The 18,360-nt window shown below is 43.3% G+C and overlaps 1 protein-coding gene across 1 annotated transcript in view; it reads left to right on the forward strand.

Annotated features, from left to right (window-relative positions):
• The window catches only part of LOC122796893 (msx2-interacting protein-like), an 868,075-nt gene extending 853,419 nt beyond the window's left edge, over positions 1–14,656 (forward strand). The window contains exon 7 of the mRNA XM_044065646.1: positions 14,331–14,656. Within this exon, the coding sequence (XP_043921581.1) occupies positions 14,331–14,656 (326 nt within the window). The remainder of the gene's footprint in view (positions 1–14,330) is intronic.
• The last annotated feature ends 3,704 nt before the right edge of the window (positions 14,657–18,360 follow it).

Here is an 18,360-nt window from a genome sequence, read left to right on the forward strand (position 1 = left end):
TATGATGGTTCAAAAAAGACTTGGTACCCAATATAGGTTAAAATGTGGGCAAACATACTTAATTCCATAAACATAAATCCAAAAGCTGTTCCTTTCCTCCAACCCAAACAAAAAACTTTTTACAAATTACACCCAAGCATTCCAATCTCTATTTCTATCCATCAATCTGCAGAATTCATTAGTACTGCTACAAACCTATACATATGAACCCGAATATTAAGTTAAATAACAAAATGATTGATCTCAAACCATTCCCAATAATTAAAGATTTAACAGTATGGGATATCCTACAGTACAAGGAAGATACACTTGATAAACTAAGAGAAAAATTCAGGACGCCAGCTTGCTATAATTACATTTTTCGACAAATGATATCAGTAATAAACATAAAATATTCAAACTACAGAATTGAAATACAAAGTATAGAGAATACCCAAAACATAATCAAAGCGCTAAAATAAAAATGATTTCAAATTCCTATAAATTAGTAAATGAGTTAAAACACAAGTCCGTGCTACTCTGCTCAAGATACTGGGAAAACTTAAATAATAATATCACAATAATACAAAAACAAGAAGCCATAAACAATACCTTAACACTTGCACCTTTCAATAAACCTCGTATACACACAACTGATGATTAACAACAATGCATACTATACCCCAGGTGTTCTCAAAAAATTTGGTTACAAAAAAAGCTCACTGTGCTCCTTCTGCTCTAGGGTGAATGTGGGTATTCTCCACATCTTCTGGTGCTGTGAGAAAATCTCCAAGCTCTGGTATTCTTTGGGAATGCAACTAGAGATAGTTGGATACACAAAAACTACTCTCTCTTGGGAAACAATGAATGTTCATCGTGTTACACTGCTGCAGTCATCACACTTGGGGTTATCCTGCCGTCAGGCGGTCCCGCAGTTGGCCTGAGTTCCAAAGTCTTGGTCTGGCGTCGGTTGCTGTCGCTTCTCCCCTTACGTCAGTGCGCCAGGGGTATATAAGATGCATTAGACGCCATTTTCTTCAGTCTTTCTTGCCGCGCGGTGCCAGAAGCAGAAGCAGTTTGCAAGTGTCGGTCGGCCAACTCCTGAGATTTTCAAATCGAATTTCAGACCGAAGTCTTCATAAAGCTAAGTACCCCGTTGGGGAACCTTTTCTTGCCTCAGTCCAGTGTCAGAAAAAGTTAACAATTGCATTTCTTGTGGGAAGCAAATACCTCATAAGGACTTTCATTCTTATTGTATTCCTTGCCTAGGCCCAGACCACAATGTCACAAGTTGCCGGTTTTGTGCTAGGTTTAATAAACGAACTATTAAACGTCGGTTTGATTTCGCCCGACATTATTTTGGTAGGAAATTTAATTATACCCTGCCGTCAGAGCAACCAATGACCGGAAATGCATAAAAAACGCAAAGATAAGGACAGGCAGCCGAAATCCAAACCGGACTCCGAGGCCTCTGCTAGGCCAATCGCCGGTTCTCCGGTTTTCAGTGAAGTGCCTATGCAGCCCCTGATGACTGCTGATTTAGAACCCCAGGCAACATCCAATTCACAAGCGGAGATTGCTAGGCCACCACAACCTTTACCTTTAGGCCCTTCCGACTCCATACCTGAAGGAGATTCCGGTGCAGTTGAAACGCCTTCAGTTGCAGAAGGTGTCTTCAGACCGACTACACTCACTATTAAATCCTATGTAAAACTGAAAACTCCTTTAAAAACAAAGAAGACTGTACAGCAGTCTCCTGTACAAGGCCTCATGCCTAAGAAACAGATGCTTAAGATGGCTGAAGACTTAATTACCCTAATCAGGGGTTCCCTTCCCCCTCCTGATAAAAGGCCAAGGCAGGAGGAGGACTATGCTTCCTCTGACCAGGTTTCAATTTCCTCAGATTCTTCTGAGGAACAAGAATATTCCTTTCCCCCTTATGAAGATTCTGATGCTGAAGAGTCTATCCCTTCTGCATCTCCCCCAGAAGACTACTCTTATGGCGAAACCTTGCATACTATGAGGGAACATTTCCACTGGGAAGGCCAGGATTACTCTGATTCTAAGAAAAGGCTCCGAGAGTTCCTTTTACTACCCCAGCACAGACCACTTGCTATTCCACCCGTGTTAGACATTGTGGATGATGTTTATTCAGAGTCTAGCCTTAACCCAGATTCACTACCTCCTGCACCAGCCAAACCAGACAGATACTACAGAGTCCCTGACTCACACAAATTCCTGTGTAAAAGCCCTGTTGCTGACCCAGAAACCATTTCCCAAGGTCCCAAAGGGGTTAAGGCCTCTATTGCTAAAAATCCTGTGCCCTCTGATAGGGATTCTAGAGCACTAGACAGATGGGGAAAGAAAGTATATACCTCAACTACTCTAGCTATGAGGGCCTTAAATTGTCAGTTCCACATGCTGAAATATCAACAATATCTGATGTCTCAATTAAAACAAAAAATGCTCGCACATACAGACCAGCCAGATTACAAGGAAATGCAAGATTTGTTGCATTCAACTGAACAAGTGGGAAAACATACTTTGCAATGTGGATTTGATTCATTGGAAGCTTCTTGTAGAGCAGCAGTGACAGGGTCTGTCATACGTAGGCATGCTTGGTTAAAGGAACAAACTCTACCTGATCATGTTAAAGCGAAGTTATTGGATGCACCTTTACAGCAGGATGTTTTATTTGGTGTAAAAGCAGAAGAAGTTTAAAAGAAAATGGAGGATAAGGCAAAATCTATGCAGCCGGTCAATGATTTTTTACAGGTTCAACCCCCTCGTTTCAGCAGAAGTTGGCCAACCAAAAACTGGTCCTTTCCAGCTTCTGCCAGACCACAGAGGGGCAGATACAGACACCCAAGAGGCAGAGGCCAGCCACAAGGCTCTTACCAGCCTGGACAATGGAGTGCCACAACCCATAAAGGTGAAGAAGACACGTCTCAAACTACCAGAAGACAAACACAGTGACTTACCCCTCAGACTGCCAAGCAAAACCCTCTTGGCAGCTCCCTTGGGGGGAAAACTAGCAGGAAAACTAGCACTTTTTTGCAGACAATTGGCACATCATCACAAAAGACAAATGGGTCCTAAATATTGTTTCTCAAGGATACAGATTCCACTTTCACACTTTGCTAAGGTTAAAAGGAATGCCAAACCTGCCACCAAATCAATGGGCAGAGGCTCAAAAGCAAATTCCAGCTCTCATGGACATGAGAGCCATTCAACAGGTTCCTACACAGGAGCAAGGACAAGGATTTTACTCAAGACTGTTTCTAGTTCCCTGAAAGGACAAAGCCTGGAGACCCATTCTGGACCTCTCAATTCTAAACACATACATGGCAGTACCCAAATTCAAGATGCTAACACTACAGCAACTTCTTCCCATGCTGGGCAAGAAGGCTTGGCTAGTAATGTTGGACCTAAAGGAGGCATACCTGCATGTCCCTATCAGACAAAATTGCAGAAGATACCTCCGATTTATTGTAGGTTCAACCCATTACCAATTCTCTGCACTGCCCTTTGGCTTATCTACTATGCCCAGGGTCTTCACAAAATGCCTGGCACCAGTAATTGCATACTACAGACAAAGAGGGATTCAGATATATCCATACCTGGACGACTGCCTTATTAAAGCAGAAAGCAAGGACATTCTATTAAAGCATCTGGCGTTTGTCAAGAGCCTACTAAGGTGCCTAGGGTACACAGTAAACGAAAAGAAGTCAAAACTGGTGCAGTCACAAGACATAATATTCCTGGGTGCCAGCTTAAATACAATGGCCCAGATGGCTTATCTCACGCCAGACAAGCAAGGACAACTGACTCTATACTTCAAAATGATGGCAACAAAGACCCAACTCCCTTCAAGAAAAATTCTGCAGGCCTTGGGATTCATGGCATCTTGCATACTACTAATACCATTTGCAAAACTGCATATGAGGAAATTACAATGGTACCTGAAAAGCGTATGGTCTCAACACAGCCACAGCTTGGAAACAATAATTCCACTCATTCCCTGCCTTCAACAGGAGTTTCTATGGTGGGCTCAGGCATGCCAACTCAACAAGGGTCTACCTTTTACCTTACCCACAGCCAGGCAAACTATAACAACAGATGCATCGGATTATGCCTGGGGAGCACACATGGCAGGACAGTGTATTCAGGGCAAATGGCCTGCAAACCAAAGGCATCTACATATCAATCAAAAAGAGATGCTAGCTGTACAAAATGTCCTAACAGCTTTCAAGGACCTCCTACATCCAGGACAACTCCTAATAAAGACGGACAACACCACAGTGATGTGGTACATAAACAAGCAAGGGGGCACACACTCCTACCCCCTATGCAGACGAGCAATGACCTTGTGGAACACAGCACTGACCTACCAAGTTCAACTACAAGCACAATTCCTGCCAGGAAAGAAAAACACACTGGCAGACGATCTAAGCAGAAACATCACACATCCTCACGAGTGGAAACTATATCCACGAGTATTCGCAATGATAACTCAAAAATGGGGGAGTCCAGACATAGATCTGTTTGCTTCCCCCCAAAACTACCAACTACGGATATTCTGCACAAGGACATACCACACACTAGCTTGGAAAGTGGACGCCCTCTCATTCAGTTGGAAAACATTGACAGTGTATGCCTTTCCTCCACTGCCTCTTCTGGCAAAGGTACTGCTGAAAGCCAGATTAGAGAGGCCACAAATGATACTCATTGCTCCAGACTGGCCACGCCAACACTGGGATCCAATACTAAGGAACATGGCTCAAGGCCCACCATGGATTTTACCTACAATTCCTCACCTGCTCACTCAGCAAAACAATCAGATTCTACACAGCCAGCTCAATACTTTAAATCTGGCTGCATGGCAAATTGCCTAAACAACCAGTCAACACTTCTGTCTAAAGCTGTGATGGATGTCATTCTGGAGGCCAGGAAGCCCAGCACCAGGAAAGTCTATTCAGACAAATGGAAAAGATTCTGCGCCTGGAACCAGGCTAAAGGCCAAAATCCCCTTGTCCCAAATATTCCTCAAATTCTTAAATATTTAACTGACGTTGCACAAAGGACTTTCCTTCTCATCTATTAAGATCCACACCTCAGCTATTTCAGCTCAATACAACATGGAGCCTCCTATATATTCACATCCATTACTAAGACAGTTCCTCAGAGGGGCTAAGAACATAAGACCGCCCCGGAGAGCACCAACACCAACTTGGGATCTCAACTTTGTTTTGGAAAAGCTTACACTTCCGCCCTTTGAACCAGCTTTCACAACTGATCTACAGTTCCTATCATGGAAAACTGCCCTGCTGCTAGCAATAACTTCAGCACGAAGAGTCTCAGAACTACAGGCCCAAATGGCAGTGGAGCCTTTCATAATTTTTCATCAAGACATAGTCTCTTTACGAACTAACCCTTCCTTTATGCCAAAGGTGGTATCCAGTGTGGCCCTAAACCAAACCACTCATTTGCCCACCTTTTATTCAAACCCCCAGAACAAAGGGGAAAAGCTCCTACACTCTTTGGACATTCACAGGCAATTACGTTACTACTTGGATAAAACTAAGGCTTTCAGAAAATCTGACCAGCTCTTTGTATCCTATGCTGCAAGATCTCAAGGAAAAGCTATCTCAAAACAGACCATTTCAAAATGGATAGGACATTGTATCCGTTTCTGCTACACACACCATGGGTAATCTGTACCTGGTAAAATCAGGCCCCATTCCACCAGGTCTACAGCAACATCCTCAGAGGGGTACCAACCAAGGATATTTTGGAGGCTGCAACTTGGAGTTCAGTGCACACCTTCACCAAGCACGATCACTTACCACTATACTCTAAAACCAGAGCTGGCTTTGCCACTGCAGTTCTGCAGGGCCTGCTAGCCTCTCCAAACCCTGTTTAGTTCCACCACCCATCCTTAGCTTTGGGATTCAACCCAAGTGTGATGACTGCAGTAGTGTAACACGATGAACAAAGTACAGGTTTGTACCTACCATAAATGTAGATGTTCGAGTGTTCACACTGCTGCAGTCCAGGTTACCCTCCCTCCATCCCCTCTGAACTAGCTGGACTTACGTATACCTTTCTATCCTATACAACCTCTGTGGTGTATTTGCTTGTGACTGAGGGTAATGCTTTATTTTTATATGTATATTTTTATATAACAATATGTTTTGCCTACCTATTGGGGGCACCTGACATCTGGGGTAAGAAAAACTGAAGAAAATGGTGTCGGATGCACTGACGTCAAGAAAGAAGCAACAGCAACCGACGCCGGACCAAGACTTTGGAACTCGGGCCGACTGCGGGACCGCCTGACGGCAGGATAACCCCAAGTGTGATGACTGCAGCAGTGTGAACACTCGAACATCTACATTTATGGTAGGTACAAAACTGTACTTTCTGCATATAATTCCTAATTCAATCAATGGAATGCGCAAGCATATCTTAGTTACAGTATGCACACTACTTAAATTCTATATTTCTAAGAATTGGGGTAATAATAAAAACATCTCATGGAACAACTTTAAAGACATGGCAGTTAAATATATCACCTCCCACAAACTAGCTACTAAAAGTATTAAAAAAATTACTTTCAAACATACTGGAATCCTCTCCTAGAAACAATTTTGATAAGCTTACAAAATACATAAAGCTAAATGTCAAGTAGCTGGTTGATAGAAAATAAAAACCTCTATGTTTCTGATCATAAATAGTTGTATCACTGACATATAAAACACACTTCTGGGATGTCAACAAAAGGATGGCTTCCAGCATTGTATATACTGTAAATATGTGATTTTTTTTTTATTCTTTTTGTTTCTCTTTCTTTTTCTTGCATTCTGGTCAGTTAAAGGTACCCTGCATACACTAACCCAATACTCAGTGTTGTATCATAACTCTGCGCTACTGTAACCCCTAAATATGTTGTAAACATGTCAAATTACTAGTCTCAAGGTTTCTTGTAAATGTTTAATGTTTTTTCTCTGGAAAGTGTGGATTTTCATGGTGTTACACTGCTGCAGTCATTACACTTGGGTTATCCTGCCGTCAGGCGGTCCCGCAGTTGGCCAGAGTTCCAAAGTCTTGGTCTGGTGTCAGTTGGTGTCGCTTCTTCCCTGACGTCAGTGCGCCAGGGGTATATAAGATGCATCAGACGCCATTTTCTTCAGTCTTTCTTGCCGCGTGGTGCCCGAAGCAGAAGCAGTTCGCAAGTGCTGCTCGGCCGACTCCTGAGATTTTTGAAGTCGAATTTCAGATCCAAAGTCTTCAATAAAGCTAAGTACCCCGTTGGGGAAACTTTTTTCTTGCTTTAGACCGATGTCAGAAAAAGTTAATAATTGTATTTCTTGTGGGAAGCAAATACCTCATAAGGACTTCCACTCTTACTGTATTCCATGCCTAGGCCCTGATCACGACGTCACTTGTTGTCGGTTTTGTGCTAGATTTAACAAACGCACTGCAAAAAGACGTTTTGATTTTGCTTTGCACTACTTTGGCCGAAGGTTCAATTATACTATGCTGTCGGATCAACCGTCGACCACAATACCCAAAAAAACCCCGCAAGGACAAGGATAAAGACAGGCATCCGTGGTCCAAAACCGACGACGAAACCTCTTCTAGGCCAGTCGCCAGTTCTCAGTAAGGCGCTTTCGCAGCCCCTGACACCCGCTACCTCAGAGCCACAGGCCACCTCCGACTCCCACGTGGAAACAACTAGGCCTCTGGAAACTCAAGGTACTGGGCCTACGGAAACTAATCCCTCAGATGGGTCCGGAGCTGCTGAGCAGGCATCAGCTTCTGATGGTGTTTTCAGACCTTCACAACTTACCATTAAAACAACAGCCAAGACAAAAGTACCATTAAAGACAAAGAAACAAGTACAGCATTCTCCTGGACAGTCCTCCATGCCTAAGAAACAGATGCTTAAAATGGCCGAAGACCTCATTACTCTAATCAGGGGTTCCCATCCCCCTCCTGAGAAAAGGCCTAGGCAGGATACAGACTATGATTCCTCTGATCAGGTTTCCATTTCCTCTGATTCCTCTTCAGACCAGGGATACTCTCTACCCACCTATGAGGACTCCGAAGCTGAAGAATCTATCCCTTCAGCCTCTCCTCCTGAGGATTATTCTTTTGGGGAAACTTTACATACCATGAGGGAGCATTTCCACTGGGAAAGTCAGGATTACTCAGAATCCAAGAAAAAAGGCTCAAGGATTTCCTTTTATTGCCTCAGCACAAGCCCCTGGCTATTCCGCCTGTGCTAGATATTGTGGATGATGTGTTCTCTGAATCCAGCTCATCTCCTGATTCTTTGCCCCCTGTACCAGCCAAGCCAGACTATGATAGAGTCCCTGACTCTCACAAGTTTCTTTATAAAAACCCTTCTGCTGATCCAGACACTATTTCCCAGGGTCCAAAAGGGGTTAAGGCTTCCATTGCAAAAAATCCAGTACCCTCTGACAGAGATTCCAGAGCTTTGGATAGATGGGGGAAGAAAGTATACACTTCTGCAACTTTAGCAGTAAGAGCTTTAAATTGCCAGTTTCACATGCTTAAGTACCAACAATATGTAATGGCTCAGTTAAAACAGAAAATGCTTGCAAGCTCAGAAGCTCCTGATTGTAAAGTAATGCAGGATTTATTGCATGCAGTTGAACAGGTGGGAAAACATACTCTGCAATGTGGTTTTGATTCTTTAGAGGCCTCTTGAAGAGCCGCAGTTACAGGTTCTGTGATTCGAAGACATGCTTGGTTAAAAGAACAGAGTTTACCTGATCATGTTAAGGCAAAATTATTGGATGCTCCTTTACAGCATGATACCTTGTTTGGTGTTAAGGTAGAAGAGGTGATAAGGAAAATGGAAGATAAAGCTAAATCTATGCAAACAGTCAAGGATTTCTTACAGGTACAGCCACCTCGATTTAGCAGAAATTAGCCAACAAAGAATTGGTCCTTTCCAGTGTCAGACAGGCCACAGAGAGGCAGATACAGATGCCCAAGAGGCAGATCTCAACCCCAAGGCTCAAACAGACAACGACAGTGGGGCACCTCTACCCCAAAAGGAGGTGAGGACAAGTCTCAAACTTACAGGAAGCAGTCACAATGACTTTCCCCTTCGTACGCCAAACACTTCCCTTTTGGAAGCCCCCTTAGGGGGAAAACTAGCACTTTTTCCTCAAAACTGGCAATCACCCAAGACAAATGAGTTCTGAATATTGCTTCTCAAGGTTACAGGTTCCACTTTCATACTTTACCAAGGCTAAAAGGAATGCCAGACCTGCCACAAAATCAATGGGCAGAGGCACAAAAATAAATTTCAGCCCTCGTGGGCATGAGAGCTATTCAAAAAGTACCACAACAGGAACAAGGACAAGGTTTTTACTCAAGACTCTTCCTGGTCCCCAGAAAGGACAAGGCCTGGAGGCCCATACTAGACCTTTCAATTCTAAATACTTAACTGGATATTCCGAAATTCAAAATGTTGACATTACAGCAGCTTCTACCCATGCTGGGCAAGAAGGCTTGGCTTGTTACTCTGGACCTCAAAGAGGCATACCTGCATGTCCCTATCGGACAAAATTGCAGAAGATACCTCCGATTCAAAGCTGGTACAATGTACTACCAATTCTCTGCACTGCCCTTTGGCTTATCTACTGCGCCCAGGGTCTTCACAAAGTGAATGGCACCAGTAATTGCATTTTGCAGACAAAAAGGAATTCAAATATATCCATACCTGGACGACTGCCTCATTCAAGCAGAGACAAAGGACATTCTTCTACAGCATCTGGCATTTGTAAAAAGGTTGCTAATTTGTCTAGGGTACACAGTAAACGAAAAGAAGTCAAAACTAGTGCCCTCACAACAGATTATATTCCTGGGTTCCAGCTTAAATACAACGGCCCAGATGGCTTACCTCACGCCAGACAAGTTCAACTAACTCAATATTTTCAACTACTGGCAAAAAAGTCCCATCTCCCTGCAAGAAAAATTCTGCAGGCCCTGGGATTCATGCCATTCTGCATACTACTAATACCATATGCTAGACTGCATATGAGGAAATTACAATGGTACCTAAAAAGCGTTTGGACTCAACACTCTCACAGTTTAGAAGCAGTAATACCAATGATTCCCTGCCTACAACAGGAGTTTCGATGGTGGGCACAGGCATGTCACCTAAACAAGGGTCAGCCTTTTACCCTACCCACAGCCAGGCAGACTCTAACAACAGATGCTTCGGATTAAGCCTGTGGAGCACACATGGCAGGAAAATGCATTCAGGGCAAGTGGACCACAGACCAGATGCATCTTCACATCAATCAAAAAGAGATGTTGGCTGTTCAAAATGCCCTAACAGCTTTCAAGGACCTTCTGCATCCAGGACAATTATTATTAAAGACAGACAACACCACAGTAATGTGGTACATAAACAAGCAAGGGGGCACTCATTCTTATCCCTTATGCAGGCAAGCCATGTCCGTGTGGAACACAGCTCTAACGTATCAAGTTGACCTGCAAGCGCAATTCCTGCCAGGGAAGAAAAATACTCTGGCAGACGATCTAAGCAGAAATATCATGGACCCTCACGAATGGAAATTAAATCCACAAATCTTTAGCATGGTAACGCAAAAATGGGGATGCTCAGACATAGATCTTTTTGCCTCCCCACTGAATTGCCAACTACAAAAATTCTGCACAAGGACTTATCACAAACAAGCATGGAAAGTGGATGCTCTTCTGTTCAGCTGGAAAAACCTAAAAGTTTATGCCTTCCCGCCACTGCCTCTCCTTTCAAAGGTACTCCTAAAAGCCAGACAAGAAAAACTACAGGTGATCCTGATTGCTCCAGACTGGCCACGCCAGCACTGGTGCCCTATCTTAAGGAACTTAGCTCAAGGCCTACCATGGATTTTGCCTCAAATTCCACACCTTTTGACTCAAGAAAACAATCAGATCCTGCATGGTCAGCTCAAAACCCTAAACCTGGCTGCATGACAGATTCATTAGTCAAACAGGCAACACCTCTCTCTAAAGCTGTTATGGATGTCATTTTGGAGGCCAGGAGGCCTAGCACCAGGAAAGCTTACTCAGACAAATGGAAGAAATTCTGCGCCTGGAACCAGGCTCAAAGCCTTGACCCTCTTGTTCCAAACATTCCTCAGATTTTACAATACTTAACTGAGATGCTGGACAGAGGCCTATCCTTCTCATCAGTTAAGATCGACGCCTCTGCCATTTCAGCACATTACAACATGGATCCTCCTTTATTCTCTCATCCCTTGCTAAAGCAGTACCTCAGAGGGGCTAAAAACATAAGACTGCCCCGGAGAGCACCAACACCAACTTGTGACCTCAATTTAGTTTTGGAAAAACTAACCCTGCCACCTTTTGAGCTAGCCAATACAGCCGATCTAAAATTTTTATCATGGAAAACAGCTCTGCTCCTGGCAGTAACTTCAGCACGAAGAGTCTCAGAGCTACAGGTATTAATGGCAGTGGAACCTTTTATAATTTTTCATCAGGACAGGGTTTCTTTAAGGACAAACCCTACCTTTATGCCAAAGGTGGTATCTAGTGTGGCTCTTAACCAAACCATCCATTTGCCAACTTTTTATCCAAACCCCCAGAATAAAGGGGAGAAACTTCTGCATTCTTTGGACATACACAGGCAGCTACGCTTCTACTTGGACAAAACAAAGGCTTTCAGGAAAACTGAGCAACTGTTTGTAGCATATGCTGCAGGATCACAGGGCAAGGCTATCTCAAAGCAGACTATATCCAAATGGATAGGACACTGTATTCGTTACTGCTACACACAGCATGGAAAATCAGTCCCAAACAATATTAGGCCACATTCCACCAGGGCAACAGCCACTTCAGCAGCCTTTCTCAGAGGAGTACCTACTAAAGAAATTTTGGAGGCTGCAACTTGGAGTAAAGTGCACACCTTTACCAAGCACTACCACCTGCCTCTTTAGTCTAAATCAAGAGCAGGATTTGCCACTGCAGTTCTGCAGGGCCTCATAGCCAATCCTAAATCTTTATAGACCAGCCACTCAACCTTAGCTTTGGGATTCTACCCAAGTGTAATGACTGCAGCAGTGTAACACGATGAACATAGTGCAGTTTTGTACCTACCATAAATGTAGATGTTCAAGTGTTCACACTGCTGCAGTCCAGGTTACCCTCCCTCCATCCCCTCTGAACTAGTTGGATTTATCTATACCTTTCTATCCTATACAACCTTTGTGGTGTATTTGCTTGTAACTGAAAGTATTGTTTTTATTTTATATGTATATTTTTTATTAGCAATATGTATTGCCTACCTACTTGGGGGCACCTGACATCTGGGGCAAGAAAAACTGAAAAAAAAAATGGCGTTGGATGCATCTTATATACTCCTGGCGCACTGACGTCAGGGAAGAAGTGACAGCAACTGACACCGGACCAAGATTTTGGAACTCTGGCCGACTGCGGGACTGCCTGATGGCAGGATAACCCAAGTGTAATGACTGCAGCAGTGTAAACACTCGAACATCTACATTTTTGGTAGGTACATAACTGTAATTTACCTTTACTCATCTATGTAATACATGCTGTATTGTCTATATTATTTTATACTCATATTTTTACTTTGCATTTGTGGAAAAATGTAATAAGAAATATTCAAAAAAAGATATTGTACAGCGTCTCCTAGAATTTCAGGTTCTCATTTGTGGATCCCATTTTTATAGTATGTGTATGTTTTATATGTGAGGCAGAAAAGTAGAGAAGATGACATGTATCAGCATTTATACCAGGATGTGGAGATATCCTAAAAGCAGGAGACTTAGTCAGCATAGGAGGGAAGGGAATTAGACCTGGAAAATCTTGAAGGATGTAGGACTTTGCCTGTAGCGTTGATCTTTGAAAGTAGGACTCCAACAGTGACTACAATTTTAGCACCTATAATTATGGTGAGTTGGTAACACAACTGCACTTTCTAAACTTTTTGAAGTATTCGGTAGTTACTTGAATATTGTCCCTCATACAGCTTCTTGCAGTCAAAGCATCTGATCATTTCAGGGAAAACAGACAAACTAGTGGCCATGAATTTTGCTACACAACACAAGAGTGTAGTCCTCTTTTCTGCGTTCACAGATTGTTATAATACACGATCTGTTGCCTGTGTAATGAGTCTGTGTTCAGGACAGCTGGTCATTGCATTTAGTAAAGAATGTATATACTGCACCAAACTATATTTGGTAAGACTGTCTTCAGTAATTTGCTGCCATCATTTCTTTTGCTCTTGTTAGACTGCAGAGAAACTATTCACAGAAGTAAGGAGCCTGAAATTGCCATAAAGAAGGTAGATTGTTACTTAATTTCCACTATAAGCCCAGATCTTTATTACCACCTCATTTAACAGGTCTATTGTCCTTATCCACATTAACTGAGGCCACCCGATGGTTGTAGCTTCTTAGGGCTGTCATTTAGAAAAGCTAGGGGGTTGCTGTTTTCCACAAAAGAAAGGACTTGATCACTTCCATAGGTAAATGACTGCAGCCTTTTCAGATATTTTTATTTCCATTTTGAAAATTATTTTTTTCTAAAACATAGTGCTGTTTATGCTTCATTTGGCTGAGTATGCTTTCTCTAGAAAAGACATTTTTTCCCTAGATTCTTTAATTGCTTTTGTGTTTCTGGCCCAAGTTTATTTTTGTCCATGCAATCATTTCTGTATTAATATTTGTTTGTAAGGGAGGCCATGACCTCATCTCTTGCATGCACATGCTTTTACCACACACTGATGAGGACTGTTGCCCCTGATTTGGGATTGCCAAGCTCACATCACCGATCCTGGCCATTTTTATGCTGGGAAAGTCTCTGCTTACATGAAGGCAGTTTTGGCTGACTGGAAACCTCCTGTTCCATCCTCTAGGATTGGTGGGCTACTGTGAGCCATTCACTTTCAGTGTCTCATACTACGTTCATCTAGTGTTCAGATTGCTGTTCAAACTGTGTTAATCTGGACTGTACTTAAGGTTTTATACATCAGTGCCACAGAGCAGTTGAAAAGCAATGGTTTGCTAGCCTTGCTGTATTCTAATCACTAATACCAAAATCAGAAATCCAAGGTTAGTAGCTCAGTAGGCCTGCCATAACCAGGAAAAATAAAGACTTCATCCTTGCCAGGTGACTGGGTCTGGAAGTACAGAAAGGTTACTTCAGACTTAATGCCACATACCCACCCTGCTTCCTCTTCCTCACCAGTTAGGAATTTACTTTTTCATTTTTTTTAAATGGTGGATGCACGGACTTATTGCATGCTTTGTGTGTATTTTTAGATTCAAGTACAAGACTTGCGCTCTTCGTTGCATTCAAAAAGTTTGGGAAAATATCAGAACTGCAGATCCACGGCAGTGGGGAATCCCGCTATGGCTTGATATTCTTTCGTCATCAGTATTCTCAGGAAACTGCCCTCAAGGCCATGCAAGGGAAGGATTTCTTTGGAACTCCCCTTAAGCTTTTACCATGGACTTTGCCAGGTAGGGGTGGCTCCACACATTTTTCTGAGTATGGGATTGAAGTTATTGTTTTGAATGTATTAGTACAGATGTTTCTTTTGTTTCATGTAATTACATTCTGGAGAGGTGGTAGAATCTACAGTTAATCTTCATTGCTGAGTGGCATCTTTATTAAAGGATGATTGCACTGCAATTCACTGTCTAGAGTTAATATGTGTTACTTTAGCTGTGGTTTAAATGTGATTTGTAAGCATCTTGAAATGCATCACAGAAGAAGTGATAGTTTTCACTGCTGAGTGGCATCATTGTTAGTGGATGATTTCCTCCGATGCACGTTTTTGAGTTAGCAAGCACTTCTTTAGATATGATTTTAAAATGCATCATAGAGGGAATGGTAGCTATCTTATTTAACATTTTTGGATTGGGTATTTTTTCTTTGACCCGCCTGCTTGGAGGGTGTGACATTATATGTTTATGTCCTTCTGTCAGCAATGTTATTTAATCCTACTGAAGCTCTATGTTAATTTTTTTTTCTAATGATGGTTGTCATTCGATCACCATTTCAGTGCAATTCCTTATCCATGAGAATTTATTGTAGGTGGTTGTCTGCTTCTCTGGCCCGACTTCCAGAGCTTTGGACTTCCCCAGAGTGCAGTTGGACTCCTCCTTATGCCAAGGATGATGATGTGATACTTTACTAAAAAGGATGCAGCACCCTGTACTATTTTCAGTTCTTTTTATTTGGAAGAATCAGCCAGTTGACTTTTTCCATCAGTCCTTTCCAGGCAAATTTCAGAGAATAAGTATTGTCCAGTTTGGGAGCTCCCTCTATTTCTGAAAGGTTTTAATTATTAATTGAATGTTTCACAGAGGAGGGGCTTCCATTATGCTGATTATTTATTTAACATTTATTTACTGGGAAGGTCCGACTTGGAACAAAGCCAGTGTTCAGCGGAGGCCTGGGGAGAAACGCTCCAGACGCATGCCTTTGTGATGTGGGAGGAAACTGGAGCATCCGGAGGAAACCCACACAAACGTAGGGAGGACATGCAGACTCAGCACAGAAGGCACCCCAGCTGAGAATCAAACCGGAGAACCTCTTGCTGTGAGGCGATAACGCTACTGCTGCACCACTGTGCCGTCTAGTATTAGTTAAGCAACACACTGATTTATCCTATCTAACTGTGGGAAAACAGTAGATGTTAAAATAAATAAGATGCTTCCCTGAGTTTTTAAGATCCAGTTGCTTGTTAAATCTGCTGAAATAAGAATAAGGGTGGATGTTTCCCATGAAAGAAATAAGGAAAGAGTGGAAATACAACATGTTCAGTTGAGAGTAACAAGAAAAGTCACAAGGCAGCTGAACAAGAAACTGCAGTAGAGTTCTGTTTTGCTAAGGAGTTCGATAGCATCCATCGTGAGATTTTCAGGATAAGCGAGTGCCTGAAGCAGTACAGAAAAAGAAACCAGTAGCAGATCAGTGGAACTTGCATTAAATATTTACTCTATTATTACTCCGCCCAGACGTCAGACAAAGAGCTGATGCCTAGGACGGTTGTGTTAGAACCTATGCAGGAAGAGCTCATTCAGAAAACCACTGACTTAGACAACAGAATGATGTGAGAAAATGTCTCTTATTCTAATTCCAGAGAAACTTGATGGTTATAACTGTAGAAAGTTTATGCAACATCAGTTAAGTCCGCGGACTGGCTTACAAGCAGAAGAGATTTCAGTAGAAAGAGTAAGCCACATATGTAATGAACCGCAGTGAGATGGAGAATGCCTCAACCAGTCCTGGTTAAACTGCAAACAGTAGACAGCTTTGACTAATCCTGGTTAAACTGCAAACTTTTCAGCTTAAAGAGCTTCTTCACTGAAGGCTGTAGGAGAAAAAGAAAAATTTATGGTAGCTAATAACAGGATTCATGTGTATAATGATTGCTGTCATTCTATTCTCATGTTTCAGTATTCTTACTGTGGATCCTCCGCCTCAGGTGACCTGAACATCGGCTGCTATACAAAAGCTTTCAGTCTGGTTGCTGTAGGTGCGTGGGACGTCACACACAGGGCCATAAACCAGGGACCTTAAATGTGAGGTCTGCACACACAGACCTCAAAACTTTTCTGCCACAGTCGAACGTCATATCAATCAGATCGCTCCTCTTTAACTAGACATCCAAAGTTAACTACCTTGTTGGGGGTTTCTTACTTAATGCTTGAGCTTGGTTTGCTGGTTTTTACATTAGCCGATGTCCACTAAGAAGGGTAAATGCAGATGCGGGCATCAAATTCCACATAAGGACACCCATGACTGTTGCATCTTTTGTCTAGGCTGGGAACACGACCATACCTCCTGTACCATTTGCCAGTCCTTCGTTTCTAAATTCTTACAAGCCGTTTGGCTGCCCTTAACCTGTGCGTAAAAAATCAAAGGCTTAAGAAGCTAGCCCTTAGGATGGATCCGGAATCGGCCAAACTGATAGAACCGCCAAAGAGAAAGGGCAAAGTTTTGTGACCTACCGCCACTGTCTGTCGTTGGATGCCCCACCAATCACCTAGATAGGGGTTGAGGGATGTCTGCTAGAGAATTCTGCTTCTACGTCTCCCCTTGAGATACCTGTATCCAAAGCACTGGCCGGCACGTCCGCGGAGATATCTCAGACGTCAGTTATTCCCGATGTTGAGGGGGAACCAGGTTCTACCAGACGCCTTCTGGATCTCAGGAATCCGAGTCTCCTTCCTTTGCTAAGGCCCCAGAATCAAGGCCTACAGTGTCTCCCAAAACTACTCCTTTTAAAAGAAAACAAAAAACTAAACATTTATCTACCCCGCCAAAAGGACAACCGGACCTGGCAGTCCTTTACTCAGTCCCTGATGCAGGCCTTCATGGTCCTTAGGCCTACACCCTCCTCAGCCCCCTCTGATGTTCATCGTGCATACAGCTGCAGTAATCACAGATGGGTTCTCTGCCGTCAGGCGGGTCCTCGGTCGGCCGAATTCCAAAGTCTAGGTCCGGCGTCGGTTGTTGTCGCTTTCTTTCCTGACGTCAGTGAGGCCGGAGTATGTAAGACACAGCCGACGCCATGTTCTTCAGTCTTTTTTGCCGCGCGGTGCCCGAAGCAGAAGCAGTTTGCAAGTGCCGGTCGGCCAGCTCCTGAATTACGAAAAATTGGAAACCGAAGTCTTCATTAAAGCTAAGTACCCCATTGGGGAAACTTTTCTTGCCTCAGACCGATGTCAGAAAAAGTTAATAATTGTATTTCTTGTGGGAAGCAAATACCGCATAAGGATTTCCATTCCCTCTGCATACCTTGTTTAGGCCCAGACCACGATGTCTCGGGCTGTCGCTTTTGCGCTACTTTCAATAAACGCACTATTAAGCGTCGGGCGGAGTTCGCCCAGCACTTTTTTGGTAAAGAATTTGATTATAAAATGTCGTCGGAGACTCCGACTACCGTTTTGTCCAAAAAACGCAAGGACAAGGACCGACACGCGAGGTCCGCGGTCCCCACCGACACCACGCCAAAACCGGCTACACGTGGTCCGGTTCTCAGCGAGACGCCTTTGCAGTCCCTGACTACCGACGACACTCCTTTGGCGGTGTCCTCTGTACCCGAGACCGCAGGTACCTCGGCCCTTTCCCAGACTACAACCACCGAAGCCATTCCGAATGTTGAGCCTCCTAATGTGGACAGGTCCACTTCCACCCATGGTGTCTTTAGACCCTCATCTTCCTTTTCTATTAAGGCCTTTACTAAATCCAAATCAGCCAGGCATCCCAGGAGGCCTGTTGCACAGGGTCCTTCTCCAGGCCCCATGCCTAAAAAACAGATGCTTAAAATGGCTGAGG

Source organism: Protopterus annectens, chromosome 3.part0 (genome assembly GCF_019279795.1).
Source record: "Protopterus annectens isolate FY-2018-M chromosome 3.part0, PAN1.0, whole genome shotgun sequence".
Lineage (NCBI taxonomy): Eukaryota > Metazoa > Chordata > Ceratodontiformes > Protopteridae > Protopterus > Protopterus annectens.